Raw genomic sequence first — 22,455 nt, forward strand, 5'->3', positions numbered from 1 at the left:
TGTGAAAACAATTAAAAACTGACAAAGTAATGTAACTTGATGGGGTTTTTTTTGCTATAAAATACCCCCAAAATTGTAGATATTAATAAATCTTGATTGCAATAATGTAATAATTTGGAATAACTGATAATCAATATCACAACCATGGGTACAAATTCAACGGAAGTTTAGTTATATAATTATATATTATAAGTCTTCTCACTTGGTGTATCTCAACATTTCATAAAATAACAAACCTGTGAAAATTTGAGATCGGGCATTCAAGTTGCGAGATAACAATGAAAGAAAAAACATCATTGTCATACGGGGTTGTGTGCTTTCAGATGCTTGGTTTCGAGACCTCAAGTTCCAAATCTGAGGTCTCGAAATCAAATTTGTGGAAAATTACTTCTTTCTCGAAAACTACTCGACTTCAATTATTTTGAGTAATTGCCAATAGTGTCCACTGCCAACATTGGTTCTATGTCTGATACCAACACAATGCCGAATATTGTTTAATTACTAAAAAACAAAGTTGGCTCAACATTGATCGCCAGTGTAAAACGAAGGTGATTCTGCTGACCTACAGCCAACGTTGGCCAAATGTCAGAACCAAACATAGTGCCAATGCCGATTGTGGCGACATAGTGCCAACATGGGGCAAACGCCAACAGTGCCGACTAAACACCAACGTTGGCCAAATGTATGAATGTTATCTAGGCAGATAGGCGGTAAGAACATAAAGATTCAAACTGGCATTTAGCCAAAGTTGCTAAGGAGCCTATGTTTATCAAGTCCAGTAAACAGATTCAGACTGGCTAAATAAAAGGAAACTGTGTTAATTGAGCTTCAAACTGGCTGATGTAGCCAAAGCTGCTAAGGAGCCTGTGTTTATCAAGTCCAGTAAATAGACTCAGACTGGCTAATAGAGCCATAGCCGGTCAGAAAGGATACTGTGTAAATAAAGCTTCAAACTGGCTGATGTAGCCAAAGCTGCTAAGGAGCCTATGTTTATCCAGTCCAGTAAATAGACTCAGACTGGCTAATAGAGCCATAGCCTGTCGGTAAGGATACTGTGTTAATTGAGCTTCAAACTGGCTGATGTAGCCAAAGCTGCTAAGGAGCCTGTGTTTATCCAGTCCAGTAAAGAGATTCAGACTGGCTAATAGAGCCATAGCCGGTCGGAAAGGATACTGTGTTAATGGAGCTTCAAACTGGCTGATGTAGCCAAAGCTGCTAAGGAGCCTGTGTTTATCCAGTCCAGTAAATAGACTCAGACTGGCTAATAGAGCCATAGCCGGTCAGAAAGGATACTGTGTTAATTGAGCTTCAAACTGGCTGATGTAGCCAAAGCTGCTAAGGAGCCTGTGTTTATCCAGTCCAGTAAAGAGATTCAGACTGGCTAATAGAGCCATAGCCGGTCGGAAAGGATACTGTATTAATGGAGCTTCAAACTGGCTGATGTAGCCAAAGCTGCTAAGGAGCCCGTGTTTATCAAGTCCAGTAAATAGACTCAGACTGGCTAATAGAGCCATAGCCAGTCGGAAAGGATACTGTGTTAGTGGAGCTTCAAACTGGCTGATGTAGCCAAAGCTGCTAAGGAGCCTGTGTTTATCCAGTCCAGTAAAGAGATTCAGACTGGCTAATAGAGCCATAGCTGGTCGGAAAAGATACTGTGTTAATGGAGCTTCAAACTGGCTGATGTAGCCAAAGCTGCTAAGGAGCCTGTGTTTATCCAGTCCAGTAAAGAGATTCAGACTGGCCAATAGAGCCATAGCCTGTCGGTAAGGATACTGTGTTAATTGAGCTTCAAACTGGCTGATGTAGCCAAAGCTGATAAGCAGTCTGTGTTTATCCAGTCCAGTAAAGAGATTCAGACTGGCTAATAGAGCCATAGCCGGTCGGAAAGGATACTGTGTTAATGGAGCTTCGAACTGGCTGATGTAGCCAAAGCTGCTAAGGAGCCTGTGTTTATCAAGTCCAGTAAATAGACTCAGACTGGCTAATAGAGCCATAGCCGGTCGGTAAGGATACTGTGTTAATGGAGCTTCAAACTGGCTGATGTAGCCAAAGCTGCTAAGGAGCCTGTGTTTATCAAGTCCAGTAAATAGACTCAGACTGGCTAATAGAGCCATAGCCGGTCAGAAAGGATACTGTGTTAATTGAGCTTCAAATTGGCTGATGTAGCCAAAGCTGCTAAGGAGCCTGTGTTTATCAAGTCCAGTGTTATAGGGAATCAAACTGGCTGATAGAGCCATAGCCAGATAGGCGATAAGAACATGGAGCTCCAAACTTTCTTATGAATTTGATCTAATTTATAAAATAATTTGTGTAAATGAGATTTTGGGTTTCCAACAACAGATTTCAGTTCCAAACTGGAGAAATCACCTCTCTGTCGACTACATGTATTACAGAGCTTCATGTCAGCTAGTAAAGCAAAAGCAACAGAAACACTTGAAATTAAAATTATAAAGGAACACGGAAAAGCGTTTGAAGTCGTTTGATATGAAATGCATATGGTTAGAAAGATATTTTAAAAGTAGAATTAATAACTCACATAAGCATCACTCAAAATTGCACTGATGTTTTCCTTTTACGTCGCGAAGAATTTTCGAGAATTTGATTTCGGGAACTCAAGTTTAGAATTTGAGCTCTCAAAATCAACCATCGTAAAGCACACAACTTCGTGTGACAAGGGTGTATTTTCTTTCATTATTATCTCGCAACTTTGACGACCGATTGAGCTCAAATTTTCACAGGTTTGTAATTTTATGTTTATGTTCGGATACTCCAAGTGAGAAAACTGGTCTTTGACAATTACTAATAGTGTCCACTATCATTAAAAGAGAGACCCTACGTATACATTGTATATGAAATACCTCCAGAGGGATGGCTGGCAGTTGGCTCAAACACATCAAAGGTGCAGGTGGCTCCATCCGGCATAATGTAACTAAAGCGTTCTCCAACAGGTCTCGGTGCGTTGAACCTTCCGACCTTTGCATAGGTGGCAGTCTGTAGGTGGCCTGACTTGCCCCATAGGAAAGTAGGCACATACCTTGAAGATAGAAACATCAATACAAGCAAGATACAATGAGGGTCATTTGTGAAAGTTTCAGGTGAACACAGTGTCTACTTGTTGTATAAGCCATGTAGAAGTAAACTGCTCACAAAAAGTAAGGAAACTTTTTTCAATCCAGTATATTTGTTATTATTTAATACTTTCTTTGTATATGGTATATATCATTGCAAAGCTGAACTGTTCCTCTTTAAAATGATACCGTAATTGCAATGATTACATGTTGCTGGACTTGACCACGTTAATGAGAATGAGACAAAGTCACAAATCAAATGTGCCAAAATTAGCAATTTTGTGTTAACGTGTGAACAATCAAATGACACTGTAATTCAAACAAGCAAGACAACTTACTGATCTTAATCCACTTTACTGAGACAAGAAATTTGGTATAGAGCAAGACAACTTACTGATCTTAATACACTTTATTGATACAAAAAGTTCAGTAACAAGTGGATGATCCGAAGGCGTTGATGACAACCTGGCACCTTCTTCTCATGCTGCACACAAGTCCTGTGATGCGCTGATGATGAGGGATGGCGTTCCATTCTTTATTAAGGAACCTGGTTAGGTCAGCCACAGTTGATGTGTTGGTGGTTCTGGCGTGGACAGCAAGGCCAAGCTGGTCCCACAGATGTTCCATGGGATTCAGGTTTTGACTGTTAGCAGGCCAATCCATCCGTTGCACCCCAAAATTGTTCAGGTAGTCAGTCACCAGTCGGGCTCGATGGGGGCGAGGGTTGTCATCTTGAAAGATGGCATTTGGTCCAAGAGTCTGCAAGTATGGGACTGCATTCGGCTGTAGAAAATCGTCTTGCAAATACCCATCAAACAAGGTGTTTTTCATGAGATGAGGGTTTATGTCCGATGAGCTCACTGGTGCAAATCATTTTGTAAACCATTAATGGTTCTGAAAAGCTTGATCGGTTCGATTATTGAGCATTACCTATTGACCATTCACATAACAACGGTAATTTTGGCACATTTGATTTGTGACTTTGGCTCATTGTTATTCGTGTAGCCAAGTTCAGCAACATGTAATCATTGCAAATGTGGTATCATTTTAAAGAGGAACAGTTCAGCTTTGCATTGATATATACCATATACAAAGAGAGTATTAAATAATAACAAATATACTGGAATGAAAAAAGTTTCCTTACTTTTTGTGAGCAGTTTATAATGGACACATAGGGCCTACAATATAGGGCACTATTTGGTTTGGGTAAATCTGTACTTTAAAGTGCCCTTAAAGGCAGTGGACACTATTGGTAATTACTCAAAATAATTATTAGCATAAAACCTTACTTGGTAATGAGTAATGGGGAGCGGTTGATAGTATAAAACATTGTGAGAAATGTGCCTACTATATAGGGCACTATTTGGTTTGGGTAAATCTGTCCTTTAAAGTGCCCTTAAAGGCAGTGGACACTATCGGTAATTACTCAAAATGATTGTTAGAATAAAACCTTACTTGGTAATGAGTAATGGGGAGAGGTTGATAGTATAAAACATTGTGAGAAATGGCTCCCCATGAAGTAGCGTAGTTTTTTCGAGAAAGAAGTAAATTTTCCACGAGTTTGATTTCAAAATCAAGCATCATCGTGTGACAAGGGTGTTTTTTCTGTCATTATTATCTTGCAACTTCGACTACCAAATGAGCTAAAATTTTCACAGGTTTGTTACTTAATGCACAAAATGTTGAGATACACTAAGTGAGAAGACTGGTCTTTGACAATTACCAATAGTGTCTAGCGTCTTTAATATACCCAAACCAGTAAACTCTCCCTGCGTTTTCATTGCAAAGAGCGTGCGGATCCCTTTCCCTCCACCGTCCTCGGGTAAACAACTCCTTATAAATAAGGGAATGCTGTGGGCGTATCGCGTGATGTGGCACAATTGTTTCAGCCGTTGCTCTCGACCAATAGGAATGAAGAAACTGTCTTAAAAACACAGCTGCAATGTCGCGTGCCACGCCCATGAATTAACACTTTTTACCGGTCATAAACAAAGGTTTATACACACCCACGTGACGCGCTCTCCACCAATAGGAATAGCGAAACTGTCTGAGGTATTTATGAACGCAAAATAAATTCTGACGCCACTGCCCTGTCTTTGCTGTGAATGTTTTGCAAGAGTTGAACACATTTCAAACTGTTGCAAATTAATGTTGTCGCAATAGCAGGAAGTATGAACCAGCCTTTAAACAGGATAATAAAATATTTCGGATAGAACTAACACCCTTTTTGGGGGGTGGGGGTTGGGGGGGATATTACCAGTATGACTCTTACTTTAAGTATGACTCTACTTTAAATAATAACTAAAGTGTTTCTCTGAAGGCAAACAAAACAAATCTGAAATCAGATTATCAAAAGATCATTGACATATTGTGCTCATTACTTACGGCTCTTTCAACATGGGGCATGCCTCAAGGAGGCGGTGAACAAATGTGGAATTTGCATGGTAAATCGCGGGCGACTCGGCCCTCTCAATCAAACCTAGAAACTTGACTACGATGATGTAGATAACTGCCGTTAGGGATAAGATCAGCCAGGTCTCCATGATGCTTCAGAAGGAGGTAAGTAAAAAAATAAATAAAAAAGACAATATAAGTAAGATCAAGATTAGTTTATTATTTATTTTGGTTTTACTTGCAACACAAGCACTGTATACTCAGTACTCTATAATAATAATAACAACAACCAGTTTTTATAATGTGCTTTTCACACTGTCTCAAAGCACTCCCAACGTTATTGCCGTCGATTTCACCAAACTCATCAAGCTAAGGATTAATCTTAGGACTTGGGGCGAGTTAAAGACACTGGACACTATTATGGTAATTGTCAAAGACTAGTCTTCTCACTTGGTGTATCTCAACATACATGTACATGTACATACATGAAATAAGAAACCTGTGAAAATTTGACCTCAATCGGTCGTCAAAGTTGCGAGATAATAATGAAAGAAAAAACACCCTTGTCACACGAAGTTGTGTGCTTTCAGATGCTTGATTTCGAGACTTCAAATTCTAAATCTGAGGTCTCGAAATCAAATTCGTGGAAAACTACTTCTTTCTCGAAAACTACGTTACTTCACAGGGAGCCATTTCTCACAGTGTATTATACTATCAACAGCTCCCCATTACTCTTTACCAAGTTCGGTTTTATGCTAATAATTATTTTGAGTAAAGTTACCAATAGTGTCCACTGCCTTTAAGTTCCCTATCCAAAGACGTAGGCTACAGGACGCATTGAGCCCATCCTAAGTTTAGGAGGGTACCACTGCCTTTAAACATTGCATGCCAGCATTCAGACCACTTTAAAGAGAACTTGCTGAGCCGATGTAACCATCATCGACTGAGGATAATTTTATTTGAACCATTTTCTTCATGGTTAAAATTATTTGCTGTTATTTCTCCTTTAATGGAAGGGAACATTTTAAGGGAAACCCAAGGCATTGACCAGGGGCAACGGATGGGCCTCTGTTGCCTCCGGGGGCCTTACTGGGGCGCTGCTGTTTTCTTTCTTCGTTTTTTTTTTTTTTAGTACGACTGCAGAAGTGAAAATTATAACAAAAGGAGTGTCAAGTACTACAGTGCCTCAGTCACTGGGTCAAGGGTTAAAATTTCTTTATTTGGGGATTTCCTCCCACATCCAAAGCTACAATTTCTTCAACTTTGTAAAAAAAAACACAGAAAGGTTTGTGTGATGTTTCTATTTAATACGGTTGATTTGCTAACGAGTAAAATATAATTCAGGTTTGACAGATTGCACCTTTGAACATTGAAAGGGGGCTAGAAATAGTGATACTATAGATGGTGTTGCAACACATAATCCTCCACCAGCCACAGGGAGGATTACAATTATTGCAACTAGTGATAATGATGATATGATAACATTATACAGAGTCTAGGCAGTTACCTAGCCTGACTTCCATGGTCTGTAGTAGCTACATGTACATGTAGTAGTATCAACCAAATCAGTCATCACTTTCAAAACTCTCCTTGACAAACTAAACATTTCTGAATTAAATCAAGGGGGGCTCACTTTAAAATTTAAAAGCACTATTTAACCCATGCGTATGTAGGTGATAGCCACTCCAGGTGATTGTACAGTAACAACCAGATCCATAGGTTCAATGTTCAATGTTGGAGGGAACGGGGGAGAGAATGATTATTGTCAGTTGGAAGTGTACAGGGGAATGGCTTTATGTAACGTTAGGAATGGGTGGCCCAAGCATTTTGGCTGGAATTACTCCTGAAACTAGCTAGATGCGGTTCGTTCTGCTTTTGTATACTAGACCTCACGATACTATCGTTGATAGCAGACATAGCAGAACGAACGTCATTCATAGTTCGACATGTTGTAGGATAAGTCTGTGGTGGTCACCTTCCCCTTCCTACCGGCTAGACTATCATGGAGGTAGGCTATACAATGGACCTCCATGGCTATACTAGAGCAGAAACCTACTCTGGAATATTAGGGCCTACCGACACATTATTTTGGCTGGAATGCAAACTTTACACAGCAGGTGCAGCAAACAACATGGACAAAAGTCGTTCATTAAAACTATTTATGGTGCATTGTATTGTATTACAATACATTACAATTTGTAATGGGCGCTGTCAGTGTCACCATGTGTAGGCAATTTGGGAACAATTTTTATATGGAACTTTCTACTGTACAGTCCCTGACTAACCCAGCCATGCACCACTGACCACCACACACCGGTATACTGATGCTCCATCCATGGTAGGCATGGTAGGCGCGTTGCATGTACTGTACTGAAGTGAGTTTCACACATCAGGGCCCAATTTCATGGCTCTGCTTACCGCCGAATTCTGCGCTTACGATCACGATTCCCCGCTTACGTGCAAGCGCCAAATTTCTGCGCTAGCCTTGTAAGCCTAGAATGCCTAGTAACGGGGAGTACGCACGCGCAGAAGCCAAAATTCGTCGCTAACCCGTGAAATACGCTTGCCGTAACCGTAAGCACAGAATTCCCTGCTTCCGTAAGCGCCGATTCTGTAAGTTACGGTAAGCAGAGCCATGACGGTTTTCCATTGTAGTTTTACCATCAATCATTGGTAGTGGTGGTGGTGACAGCATGGAATGTGAAGCCGTATGGCGCCACCACTTTTTTCACTAGTTAGTACTTAGTTATTACCAGAAAGGATATCTCATTGAGGTAAAAAAAGTGGTGGCGTCGTACGGAAAGTTATCCTATTATTTCATATTGAATGAAAAAGTGGTGGCGCCGTACGGAAACTTTACCAAAAATTGTGGAGTGTCGATGTCCAAAAACAAAAACTAAAATAAAAACTAAACCTGACTTTTCTGCACCTATTCTTTCACTTAGCATACCTTATGACATGCTAAGCTATGGACTGAATACTGATGCCTCCAGGGGAGAAACTTACCTTGTGTATTAAACAGTCTGGTATTAAAGCTGGAGATGGTGGATGCTGGGAGCTGGTGTAGGAGAAACGACAATCGCCGCCGGATACGGATAACAAAAAACAGAGAGTACACCCACTAACTGTCTGCTGCATGACGAGGGATGCTCCGTACGTGATGGATGGCACGCTGCACTGTGCATCTACGCTGCATCCATCCATCCATCCGTATCCATACCACGGTCACTGGTTACCGGTGTATACGGGAATAAGTATCCGAACAAAATGTAGTGCTGTTCCGAGTGAGGGCGCTGGTCCTTGTTTTGAGGTGTTTATTTTAGTCCTTGAAAAAGTCACCATTTGCCATGGCATCCGGTTACAGAAATAACTAAATTTGATTATTATTTGATTAAACATGTACACGTTTACAACAAGTTTCCAATTGAGCGGTGAAAATAAAATGGCAATGCATGGGGGAGAAATAATTAAAAAGATAAAAGGCCGCAAAAATATAACTTCTCTTGCAATCAAAGCAGACAGTCAACTAAAGTATATTGGACCGAATTCTCATGTTAAAAATAGAATATACTATATCTAAAACAAATCTAAAAATTTTCCTGAATAATATGACGTGCAAAGATCAACAACATAAGCAGAAAGGGAGGTTCGCGGTACCATGTGAATATCTTTGCGGGTCTTCTGAAAAGAACCGGTGGTTTCAGCCAACAGAAACAACTTACAGATTATAAGCAAGTATAACCCAAACAGAGATTATTACTCAAACAGAGATGGGCATATTTACATGGTATTAGGCTTTACCGCAAACCTTTTATACCAATGCCACCGTGCAAATTCAGCCTGCTATAAGATAAGCAATTTGGGCGTGATGATGGCGAACGTTTTGGGTAGGCGCCTCGATCATTACAATTACTTTCCTACGTTATAAACATTAATGTGTCTCTCAATTACTGACTAATAAACAACAAAATAACCGTCGTGACTGTCTCATGTTAATGTCAGTACATTATTATTTTTCATTTACCTGCCATTCATCCTTGTCAGTTTTTACTTGCGAAACATAGGCCTACAACCCCCGCTTCCGGTGATCCATTTCAGGAGTTGTCTTCTTTTACAGAATGAAGTTTGTTGTGTTTTTTTTCAATAGTGACGCCACAGGACGTCAAAGATAATTTCAGTCCAATAGACATGTTGTTGTTTTGCTGACATCATAACTTCCCATCAAAGAGAAGCGAATGTGTGTTTACATCATTTACGGCATCACTGCATTCACACTGTGGATGGATCAAGAAACTGATAAAGTGACAACTTATGGGATGCAACAGGAAAACATGAAAGCGGAAAGAGCGAACGGATGATGGAAAGAGACAAATCCAATCTAGTATAAATATTACAATCACATTGAGAAAAACGAGACATTTTATTTTAATGTATGTGCTAATTAAGTTCATGAGTGCGAATTGGATTCCTTCCCCTCAAAAAACCAACATCTATGATTCTTGATCCCCCCTATAGAATATGAAATGGCCAACTTTAGGACATCAATGAATTTGTTATGACTCCCTGATGTCATTTTTACATTTTGGAGAAATGGCTAAAGATTGATTGAAAAAGATGTTAGCAACAATTTTGTTCAAATAAACTGGTTAAAACCTAATGCAGTACCTTAGGAAGACCTGTATACCTCATTTGCAATATGGATTCCATACTTTTTTGTTTCAAAACTAATAACCTTCCCAGATGTTGTCAAATTTGTTGCCTGTTTCTGTTCATTATTATGTTTTCACACCGTGAAACCACAGAATTTGTTATTGATTAATAAAAAAGCCTATAATATAAAGTGTTTAACTGAAGATTCTGAGACCCTTATAAACTGCCTAAACGGTATGTAGACTAAGTCAATCGACCTGTCTGTGTATAAAACTTGCTTTTGCTAAAACTGGACGATTAATAATTAGTCAAAAATTTGTTTCATTGGCTGCAATAACGGTGGGTCATTGGGGTTGATTAAGAAAATCCGTATTGATCCGTAATCCATATTTTTCGATTGTAATCCATATTTTTCGATTGGATCATTTGATATTTTACATTACATTTCAGTTGAATAGGCTACCATTATAATATGTAGCATAAAGGTATTTTAGAGGCGCAGTGGACACTATTTATTTGGTTATTACTTAAAATAATTGTTCGCATTAAAAATTATTTGGACAAGCAATTGAGCTGATAATTGTGAGAGACGGCTTCATCTGATGAAGTAACGTAGTTTGTGAAAAAGAGTTAATTTATCACTAAAATAATAAAAGATTTCGATAAACCTTTTTTTGCACAGTAATGCAACAAGGATTTTTTTTTTCATTATTCTCTTCGATTACCAATTGATCGCAAATTTTCACAGGTTTGAGAGTACTGGTCTTTGATATAATTACCAAACATGTCCAATGCCCTTAAACATGTTCAGTTAGGATAGCCCGCCAATATGAACTATAGCGATATCTTACATTTACTGACATTATTGATTAGTACATTTTATTTTCCAATGGGCTTCTTAATGACATCATGTGCAATGTTAACATACGCTGTAATGTCAATACCATTTATTTTTGTGTTTTAAGTGGGATCGGTAAAAACATGGTTGTCACGCAACTGCGTGCAGACTTATTGTTTTTTTTTTAATTAATGCACTAAGCATGTGCTAGCTTATGGAATTGGGAGAACTCGCCCCAATAATTGATGTCCAAAGGCCATTTTGAGATGGTGGACACAATACTATTACCAGGGATGAGATTGTTCACACTTTCGGGCTGAATTCAGTCTTTTTATGTCGGCCTGGTGAAGAAAATGAGACAATATTTTTTCCCACAAATAAAGAAATCCTGCTCATTGGTCTACTTCTCTAGTGCTTTGGATACTGTTCCCAAAAGCTCATTGGAATATATAACCCCAGGGGTCACCAAAAGGTAGAAATCCCATCAGTTCAGCATACCTTTGAATTTGTATCCAAGTTTCAGACTTTTTCGTTAGTAATGACTCTCACCCCTGTATTCTTATTAGGTTTGGTTACATTTAAACACCTAAACCAAACAGCAGTGCACAGAGTCTACCATATTATCTCAAAAAGGATAATGCCCCACCTCCCTAGCCTCCGACAGGCCGCTATAAATCCCATTATGAAATTTCAGATTAAACGGAGTGAAATGTTACTTTTCATTTTAGCATTCACAGTATGCATGTAATCATTATAAAACATTGTAAAACAGCTATTTTCTATTTACACGGTCCACCATAAGCCTCTGGCAATGCACTACTTTGGTTTACCTCCCAATTCAGACTATACAGAATAAAAAAAAAACCTAGAATTGGGCTTACCTGTCATTTCATGTTTGAGATTTAAAAAAAAAAAAAAAAAAAAAAAAAGCAAACGTGAAGGTTATAATCGGGCAAAATTTTCCATAGAAGAACAAAAGGTGTACCGCCTGTGTGCAACCTAACCTTGCTTTTCGTCCTTGCTGTGCAATAACCATCTTACATGCAAACTAGTTGAAGCAATTCTTTACCACCTATACGGTATTCCTTTAACTTCACTTTGATGTGTGTAATTTTTGAAATTGTTATTTCAACATTAATTTGTTTGCAGTTATTAAAACCACCTAATGATTCAGCGATTTTGATCAACATGAACATGATCATTTTTTGGCGTGACAGCTTGAACAATATTACTTGTCAAACTAAAAACATCGTCAAAGCTTTTCAAAAAAAACAACAACACAGTCATCACCTTAAGTGTGTATTATTTTTGTCAACTTGCTTGACAGCACAATTTTTTGTGTGAATATTAATTACACGGCGTACGTGTGGCAGCAAAAAAGACAATGCCGACTATAGGGGTGTTGGGTTTCCAGTGGGCGGGAACGCACCTCATAAAGACCCCGATCTCGAGATTATCCCGGACAAAGTAGATGTTCGTTTGCCGAGCATCAGACACGACTTCAACCCCGCGAAAGAACCCCTTGTAACGGCACGATGATGAATCGAAGAGGCATGCTGCTCGTTGTGGTGCTGGTCGTGTGGATGCATACTGCATCCGCTGGGTTGACCCGCAAGCAGGAAAAAGTCATTTTGGACCAGCACAATAAGTTCAGAAGCAAAGAAAAAGGAGCGTCCAATATGATGAAGCTGGTGAGTTAGTCTGTTTTTCACGCAAACTAAGATTCCTAACTGAAGTTGACACTCCATTAAACTCATTTGTGAAAAGGTTCCTGACGAAAGTTGTTACTAAAAAACTATTCTAGTGTTCTGTGGACAATTTCTTTAACTTAGACGACCCTGTTTAGTTTTAAACAACGAGAAACGGTACTGTTTTGCCCGAGTTTTTGGCAATCAAACCGTTTTTTTTTTGGCAATCGAAATAAGTGATGGTATTTTAGGGGGCCTTCAAAACAGAACACATTTTGTTCGTATTGATAGGCGTAGATGTAAATATTTCTCATTGAGAAATTTGTGTTGTATGAATTTGTTTTTCTTCGACAAGCAGCAATGCGATTTCTTTGTCATCTGAGTCTCGTGATAAAAGACCAAGAAGAACATAATGTAATGCAATTTCATTCTTTAATTCGCGAACAAACTACGTTGTCATATATTTTGCGATGAACTTTTACTTTGCGGCCACTTATTAGTCATTGCTAAAAGTTATTTTGCGAAGAGTAAATCCGTCGCAAAGTTTGATAAAGATTTTACTTACAATTGAAATCGTTATCAAAAATCCATCGCTAAGTTGCAATGGATTTTTAATTTAGCGATCGGGTTCGGCGTTTGCGATAATCAAAACTGTTTGTTTAGTGGGAAGTTTGTTGGGGCGTGCGTTTAGTCGGGGTGTAAGGCCGTATCCGATTTGGCGGCTACGGCTACGGCTAGATCGCCGCGTCATCATGCATTGAAGTATAGGACGCCCTTAGCAACTTCCCTGGCAACGGTCGTAGCCGCAGCCGTAGCCACCAATTCGGATACGGCCTTAGGGTGTTTATGATTGTTTGTTTGTTTGTTTGTTTGTTTGTTCGGTTGGTTGAGTTTTTTGGGGTGGATGTTTGTTAGTTTGTTTGTCGGGGCGTTGTGTTGGTTTGTTTGATTGGTTGCTCCCTTTTTGTGTACATTTGTTTTGCGCATTTGCCCGTTTCAGGTGTGGAGCAAAGAGCTGGCCCGCAAGGCTCAGGGTTGGGCCGACCGCTGCATAATGGATCACAACCCGGTGAAGTCGTCCTCCAAATGGAGCTGGGTGGGTGAGAATATGGCCTTCGCCAGTTACCGCAATCCGCTGGACATGGTGTCTATGTGGGAAGGGGAAAAAGCCATCTATAATCATAAGTCAAACCGGTGCAATCCAGACCCGAGGGACCCACTGCTCAGTTCCTGCGGACACTACACGCAGGTACGTGTTTTTTTAGGGTTATCTAAAAAAAATTAGCACGCTTATGTATTCAATTATAAACACCCTATTTTGTCTCGACACCGAACATTTTGTCCAATTGCATAAAGCTGTTAATGGCTAAGCTGAAAATACTGCTGGACAACTTTCTTTGTTAAACAAATATTTATTGGTTCACCAGCCAATGCTTAAGTGCTTTACGAAATTGGGCCCTGCTCTGTTTTAAATGTTGTTGTATAGAAACTGTTAGGTACCCTTTGTACGACACAAAACACAAACGTCCGACACGGTTTAAAGATGTTATAAAGCTTCCCTTAAAATATTAGTCGATGAGGTGCTGTAGTTTTTTGTTCTCGTCTCGTACGAAAGTTGTTTGGGCATGTGCAACGGAGTTACTCGTCTCTCCTGAATATTGCTCCCGGTTTTTAGTTTTTTTCTGAACGTCACGGTAGCCCTGAGCTGATTTATGATATTAATGGGAATTGAGCGAAATTAGGAATGTTGTTGGCCCACTAAATGTTAAGCGCAGTGTACACGCTGTTGTAAAAAATATGTCCTCTGATAGAACTATACACTGTACAAACAATGTTTAGAATTTTAACACATCCATAAGTTTTTTCCCCACTTCGTTACATGATAGTCTATAACCTAAAACATGTTCATATTCTTGTGTGTTTTTGAATTCTATACATACCATTGTTAACAGGTGTCAATATGATAAGCGTGTATATCATTTACAGTTGGTACAATATTGTTTATACTCAAAGCACTTTACACTGTAAAGCTATTATTAATTATCGCTAAACAAACAAATACACTTTTTTGTCAGATGATATGGGGCGATACACAAGAAGTTGGCTGTGGCTTCAAGACGAATTGTCCCAACAGTGGAATGCCAAACAGGCTCGTTTGCAACTACGGCGAGGGGTAAGCTGTTATAACAGATTCAAAGATAAAAACAAGTCTTATTATCGCACGTATCTACTAACAAAGTACTCATTACAAGACGCGAAGTGAACATTTATAATATTGTTTTTCTAGAAAGATAGGTTATTGAAGTAATGAATTCTGAGACCCAATTGTGTAGCACTTTAAAAGAGTTTACAAGGTGCTCCGGAGCAATACTTAAAAACATTGCATTGATTGATCAGACACAACATGAACACTGCATTGTCAACTCATCCCACGCGTAATCCCAAAGAGTGACCCCGTCAAAATACTTAATTTATGGTTGATACGAATCCCCCTTTCTTGCACAACCTTTCTTTTCTTTTTGTCTCTTACAAGTTTCAGCTATACCGAGTTTCACAATTTGTTTTCATCCAGAACTATCATCTTCTATTTTTTCTAGGGGTAACTGGCGTGGAGAAAAGCCCTACAGCACCGGGAAAAAATGTAGCGACTGCCCAACACAGTTCAAAAAGTGCTCTGGAGGTTTGTGCAGCAAGTAGACGGTAAGCTATTCAAACTTTATTTCAAAGTAATACCGATGTTTTAAATTGGTTGTAAGCAGTTTGTAAAAGTTTAAATTTGTGCGCAGCCTGTAAATTTTAGTCAAAACAAGTATTTCTTTCAGATGAGTTCCAAGTACTGCCGAGATATCGGAGTGTAACTCGAGTATGAGTAGTTGTGCAGCCATAATGTGTATTTTTTATGAGCTAGGTATGGGCACATATTTTTTGATGACAGTTTTATTTACTTTTGCCCTTCCCTGGACGGCCTGTGCTAGTTTTATTGTTTTGCTTGTCCGAAGAATTAAAATGAATAAATAAATAAAAAATACCATAGAATAGTGTGTCTGAGTAGCGAGAGTGCAGATATCTGAGTACCAGGGCCAAATTTCATAGAGCTGCTAAGCACAACAAATTGCGTAGCATAAAATGTCCTTGATAAAAACAGAATTACCAACCAAATTTCTATTTGTATTCAGCTGTTGTTTGCTTATCCTGAAAATCACTCGGAAACTTGGTTGGTAATCCTGTTTTTATCAAAGCAAAACATGTCATGCTAAGCAAATTGCTGTGCTTATAGCGGCTCAATGAAATTGGGCCCAGGTCAAACAGCCAAGTACCACTGATCTCCATGTTGGAGTGCGATGATGATATCAATTTTAAAATGAGGTATAACACTTTTGTTTCACAAAATGTGTGTGCTTTCAGATGCCCCCAAAAAGGCCCAAGGCCAAAAGTTTTGAGTTAAACAAATTGCCTCTTTCAACCAAAACTAGCTTACATCAGAGTAACCCGTTTCTCGCAATGTTGTATATTATAACACCCCTTACAAATGTTCTGCCTTTTCATTGGTTTAGAGCGCGTCACATGGTATGTCTTAGTTTTACTAGACGGCAGCCGTGTGATAGTGCATTGTTTGCCGTATGATAGTGAATCGTTTGCCGTGTGATAGTCCGACGACTGCCACACGGCGTTCAGTACCCAGACGTCTTTTTACCCACCTCGAATCCAATCAGTTGTGGCATCTGTGTATCTGAAGCGCGCGTACGAACGTTACGTGTACGAAGATGATAAATAGTCTGTTGGGGGTGTTGTACAACAAATATTGACTGCTTTAACTCGTGCTATGGTTAAAACTACGACTCTCTCGGTGATCCCCGGACCGTTCCATTTTCCCTCGGCTGCGCCTTGGGAAAATAAAACGCTCAGGGGATCACCTCGGGAGTCGTAGTTTTAACCATAGCACTCGAAGCAGTCAATATTTGTATGCTATCAACATCTCTCCATTGCTCGTTACCAAGTAAGTTTGAATGCTAACAATGATTTTTGAGTAATTACCAATAGTGTCCAGTGCCTCTAAGATGCCTGCCACTGATGGCCACCTGCCAATTACAACATTTGTTCATGGACACCAGAGCTGCCAATTTACGCGTCCCGTAAAAACAAAAACAAGGTCTTGTATCAGAGACAACTAATTGGATAGGAGAAATTATTATTTAGAATATAAAAAACGCATAGTTGCGGTGTACAGTTTCCAGATCCCGTTACAAACAAAACTATGAAATCTCACACCAGATGTCATAAGCCGAAGAGAGAGAAAACCCAGAACGTCGTTGTTGATTTTCGTTGCTATAATTGTGACATGATATAATAATCATCCGGGTGTTTGTTGTTTTCGTAACTGTGTGTTCAGAAACTCTACTCTAACTGACACTGTCAGCCAATTATTTGTTGTTTTTATGTAATTATAGAAACTCATAAGTTTACAGAACCAAACAAACTACTATACCAGCCGAGTTGATTACGAAAATTATCACAGAAGGTCATGTTTAATAGATGAAACAAAGACAAAAAAACAAGTAATTGAAAGTTATACATCTAAAGATATATGATAACACCATCGAAGTATGCCCATCTCTACCTTCTCAATATACGGCTCTTTCTTGACAAAACAGCATAACTACAAAGTTGTGGTGTATTTATATAACATAATTTCTGGGTACATTGTGTTGTTTTTTTTTTTTTTTTTTTTTAAGTTGCAAAATGCATGCCATGTATGGATGTGAATTTCTCGGCCTCTTTTTACACTTTCATCTGGTTTTATGGCAAACTTTTTTTCTGAAGGCCTACTTGCTTTGTATTTTTTTCGAGTTCGGCTGTTTTGCAACGGAAGGGCCGTGTATATGTGTTGAATGGGTTTTGTTTTCATCTTCCACACATCAACGTGTGGCAGAGTTGGGAGGGGGGGGGGGCTTTCTTGTGAAAAAGGGATACTTACATGACCCAATGGTTGACGGACATTGACTGATTAAAATTAAAAAGAATCTGTTTGTATTATTGTCATTCTTCTCTTCTTTGACCCCAGCTCGACGGGCGTTTATAGAGTATGCATCGTTCGTTGTTGCGGCGATTAATACAAGAACGCACAAACACGTCTAGGAACACCAAGGGAATATCGGGAAAGGGAGGCATTGGAGTCACCAGACTATAATGAGCACAATCTGTTTTCTTAGCAGTCGAGTTTTGGAGTCTGATTTTAAGGACAACTCTAAAGATAAACCCCCATTTAAACCCTTAGAATAAACTCCAATCTGGATTTCTCGTATGTGTGTGTAACCTTCTGCTATGCAAAAGGGCTCAGTCAAAAAAATTAACTACCCACATCGGTCTGCATCCCCCTCCTCATTCTCGTTGCCCAAGTTAAAACTTCTGTGTTCGCTGCAACAAGAACATCTCTATAAGGTTAAAGGAACACGTTGCCTTGGATCGGTCGAATTGGTCTTTGAAAAGCGTTTGTAACCATTTTTTATAAAATGCATATGGGTAGAAAGATATTGTAAAAGTAGAATACAATGATCCACACAAACATGCCTCGAAATTGCACGATTTTCCTTTTACCTCGTCGACTAACACGGTCGGTCATTTATGGGAGTCAAATTTTTGACTCCCATAAATGGCCGACCGTGTTAGTTAGCATAGTAAAAGGAAAACCACGCGATTTCGAGGCAAACTTGTGTGGATCATGGTATTCTACTTTTAAAACATCGTTCCAACCATATGCATTTTATAAAAAAAGGTTACAAACGTTTTTGATAGACCAACTCGTCCGATCCAAGGCAACGTGTTCCTTGAAAGCCTGTAGTGCATAATGACATCCCGATCATAACCAGAGCCTGTCAGTGGGAGACTTCGGACCCCAAGGTGGCATCAGACATTTCATAGAGCTGCTAAGCACAAAAAATTGCTTAGCATGACATTTCTTCCTTGATAAAAACTTGATTGCCAATTCCAAATGTCCATATGTTGCATTATGCTTGTTACTGGTAGTCAGCTGTTGTTTGCTTATTCCTGAAAATCACGTGGAAATTTGGTTGGTAATCCTATTTTTATCAAGGCAAAAATTTCATGCTAAGCACATTTTTGTGCTAAGCAGCTCTATGAAATTGGGCTCTGGTTAAGTCAATTTGTTAACACAGTTCGGAGCATGCGCACACCTCGAAATCATTCGATGTCTCTGACTGTGCTGCCACCTAGCATCATACAAAGTCCCATCTGGTCCCAAAATCGGGCGTCTGGAGTCTTTAAGGTGATTTGATTCATAAACGAATGTTATCGGGTTTCGACAATTAGAGAAATTTGAATGCTCTCTACGGTTTTTAAAAACATTAAAACCACTCAGTGATTTCATTGGCTCGGTAAGATTTTTAAAGGGCTCAACGCAATCAAGCATTACATCTTGGACCAAAATGACAAAAAGAAACAAATAGTTTAAAAACTAATTTTAATCAACTTTATCAATTCCTAGATACCACGTAGTGTCAGTTTCCATATTACACTGCCAGCATTCATATTTTCACTTGACCTCAAAAATGAAACGTGGAGAAAAAAAATCTTAATGTTTAGAACAGCCTGAATGTTTTTAGCAAAAATACACTAGTAATACAATGTTAATTAAAATTATTTATACTCTAATTAATTAAAATTAACTTTTGTCTTTGGCGTTTAGTGAAGGAGATTTGTAATTATAGTGCGCCCCTAGAGTATGATATTAATTTGGTAAATTATTTTGCCAATTATCATGAAAAGTCTTTAGCGGAAAAGTATTGCTTGACTAATTGCTGCTCTTGAAACTTTAGCGGGAAAGGGGTGGTGATAACAAAAACTCATTGTATGGTATTTGGGCTAGTAACCTTTTTATCTTGTTAGCAAAAGTTGTTGGTGTTTAGGTTATGTTTATACTAAACTGGATCTTTGTTAGCTGTTACTTAATTTATTACTGCTGTGTATGATAATAATATCAAACACTAGCTGATTCGCTTAATGCTCATCTCGTAATTTGTTATACCAGTAAACCTCTAGTTGGAGGCCTCGAAAGCTGTCAATAATAAACGTTTTATGGTGTTATGAATTCTATGTATAATAATGTAATTTCACAAATCCTCAGGAAGTTACGTTTAGCATTGTAACAAGGGTGGAAAGGGACCAATTCTTTCCACGCACTTACATTTTTTTCGTTGTTTGGGGAAAAGATAGTTTTGATTACGGGAGTTTTTGTGATTTCATTTACTTTTCTAATATTGCTGTCCTTTCCACCAAACAAACAAAATCGTAAAGTTGAAGGCGTTACCATTATTATTTACAGTGTTACTTACCAAAAAGCAAGGGCTGTTGGTTGTAGTGCTTGACCCGTTAACATTCTAACCTTTCTACTCGGATTCTCCACCACGTTGTTACCAAGGGAGGCACAGGACGGACGAACGAAAGGAAAGAAGTTGACCCATAAATTCTGGTCCAGAGGTTTGATTAATGAACTGTTTGTTGTACATGAGTGACAACATGAAATATGGAAGGTGTAGGACATGTTGACGGCATCACGCCGGAGAACCACCAACCCTGACCAAAAGCAGACAGCTATAGGTTATTGAATTGGTTACGTAACCCGTGAACGAGTTAGAGTCCAGCTGGAGGAATTTGTAATCCTACTGTCGGTGTCAGTAATACAATACAACATGTATAACAATGTCAGATTACCATTTTCCCTCAATGATCGGTTGTGTACGAATGAAGGGCTGAGGCTGAGGCTATGGCTACGTGTATGCTTAGCCAGTCCTTAAACGCCTATTCCGCTTTTTAATAAAGAGGCAACAACAATATTTCTGTATGGTTGGAGACTTGTTTTCCAAATTCAATAAGTTTTTTTGTCACAATAAAAAATCTCCTTTATCTTCGGATTTGCAAGTATTCATTTTTCGAACTTGTTTGTAATTATTATGCCCTTTGTGAATGGGAAATGTTGCTTGTTTTTAAGAGTTTTAGACTGATGTTAATTATGTTTTAAAATGCTGAATGGCTTCATTTCTATTTAACAGTTTATCTATTAAATGATTAAATGTGGTGTTTGAAAAAAATTACTTTGGGTGCATTTATACTTTTGTTTGTTTTCAAAAAAACTGTCTATCAGTAAGACTTCCACGCCCCGCACCACCCACCTCCAAAATGCCAAAAATTGAAGTGTTTTACACTGCTTACGTATAGATTATGCTTGTATTTGAGCTTAATGTGTAGGCCTATAGCTACCTATACTCTCCATATCCTAGGTTGCTTACTAACTGTTCTCATGTCACATGAGAGATGTCATTTTAAAGTATATAAGATTGGATGGGTAAAATCTTTTTGAATGAGTGAAAGTTGAATTCGGATTCTTCAATCTGAACTTCAAACAGATACTATTTCTTGAAAAAACGTTTTCGTTCCAATCAAATTGTTGAACAAGGAAACCAAAAGTATGTACATCTTAAAGGAACACGTTGCCTTGGATCGGACGAGTTGGTCTATTAAAAGCGTTTGAAACCCTTGTTATGAAATGCATATGGTTAGAAAGATGTTTTAAAAGTAGAATATAATGATCCACACAAGTATCACTCGAAACTGCACGGTTTTCCTTTTACGTCGCGAACTATCACGGTCGGCCATTTATGGGAGTCAAAAGGGAGTCAAAATTTTGACTCCCATAATGGCCGACCGTGTTAGTCGACAGGGTAAAAAGAAAACTACGCAATTTCGAGGCATATTTGTGTAGATCATTGTATTCTACTTTTACAATATCTTTCTTACCATATACATTTTACAACAAACGGTTACAGACCAACTCGACCGATCCAAGGCAACGTGTTCCTTTAACCTTCCATTTTGTTGTACATGACTTTGTATAATGTTTGTTTTCATGTTGGAAACTTAATACATTATATATAATGTCGATACATCACGATAATCATTGTATACACAACTTTTTAATAGCTTCCGCAGTGCTCATAAGTTACCGACTTTCTGTTTTTGCTGAAAACACAGCGTGAGGCTTTAATTGAGTCTGACAATGAATTGTCACCCGGCGAATGTTTTCATATCAAGCTCATGGTCACGTCAAGTTCTATGTCTAGAGTCTAATTGCTTTGGACAAGACGAGTCAGTGACAAGGCTGTTAAAATCGAGACGCCGTCCCAAGGTTACTCCGAAAGATCGATGATAAAACTGGGTTAAAATGTTACAGTTTTAATTTGATTCCGAGACCTCAGATTTAGAATTTGAAGTCTCGAAATCAAGCATCTGAAATCACACAACTTTGTGTGACAAGAGTGTTTCTTCTTTCGTTATTATCTCGCAACTAACGTTTTTTTAAACTAATAATGGTGAACTTTTCTGGAACTCTGCAGTATTCAAATTAATAAGCACAAGAAATGCACAGTCTATATCGAGTGTCTCTTAGGACGAAAACAATAAGCATCGATGGAACACAGGCAAACTGTAGTATTTTGTTACACACAAATATCTCGAAACTAAGGCGTGTACTGAGTGACTGTCTTTGTTTAATCAAATGAATGCCAGTAAGGCCGTGTCCGAAACGGCGACTTCGGCTACAGCTACGGCTAGATCGCGCGCGTCTGCCTATTCTTCAACACTGGTAGACGCGCTGATCTAGACGTAGCTGTAGCCGAAGTCGCCGTTTCGGACACGGCCTTACAATCAAAGAACTATTTATGCTTTATACAAGGACATGGGTGTAGCCATCAACTAAGATTACACAATAATGTATACTGAAAACACGATACTAGGTTTTAATATT

At 38.8% G+C, this 22,455-nt stretch overlaps 2 protein-coding genes across 2 annotated transcripts in view; one reads left to right on the top strand and one right to left on the bottom strand.

Moving 5' to 3' along the window:
- LOC117287932 (monoacylglycerol lipase ABHD2-like) overlaps positions 1 to 9,688 on the bottom strand; it is a 29,447-nt gene extending 19,759 nt beyond the window's left edge. The window contains exons 1-4 of the mRNA XM_033768568.1: positions 9,487 to 9,688; positions 8,469 to 8,787; positions 5,454 to 5,615; positions 2,859 to 3,034 (exon numbers count right to left, since the gene is read on the bottom strand). Coding sequence (XP_033624459.1) covers positions 2,859 to 3,034; positions 5,454 to 5,611 — 334 coding nt within the window. The 5' untranslated portion in view covers positions 5,612 to 5,615; positions 8,469 to 8,787; positions 9,487 to 9,688. The remainder of the gene's footprint in view (positions 1 to 2,858; positions 3,035 to 5,453; positions 5,616 to 8,468; positions 8,788 to 9,486) is intronic.
- A 2,738-nt stretch (positions 9,689 to 12,426) lies between these two features.
- On the top strand, positions 12,427 to 17,777 carry LOC117287933 (peptidase inhibitor R3HDML-like). Its single transcript, XM_033768569.1, has 5 exons — positions 12,427 to 12,641; positions 13,639 to 13,887; positions 14,714 to 14,811; positions 15,236 to 15,338; positions 17,701 to 17,777. Exons 1-4 carry the CDS (start codon positions 12,486 to 12,488, stop codon positions 15,333 to 15,335), a joined length of 603 nt encoding a protein of 200 aa, XP_033624460.1. The 5' UTR covers positions 12,427 to 12,485; the 3' UTR covers positions 15,336 to 15,338; positions 17,701 to 17,777.
- The last annotated feature ends 4,678 nt before the right edge of the window (positions 17,778 to 22,455 follow it).

The sequence above is a fragment of the Asterias rubens genome, chromosome 3, assembly GCF_902459465.1.
Source record: "Asterias rubens chromosome 3, eAstRub1.3, whole genome shotgun sequence".
Taxonomy (NCBI): Eukaryota; Metazoa; Echinodermata; class Asteroidea; order Forcipulatida; family Asteriidae; genus Asterias; species Asterias rubens.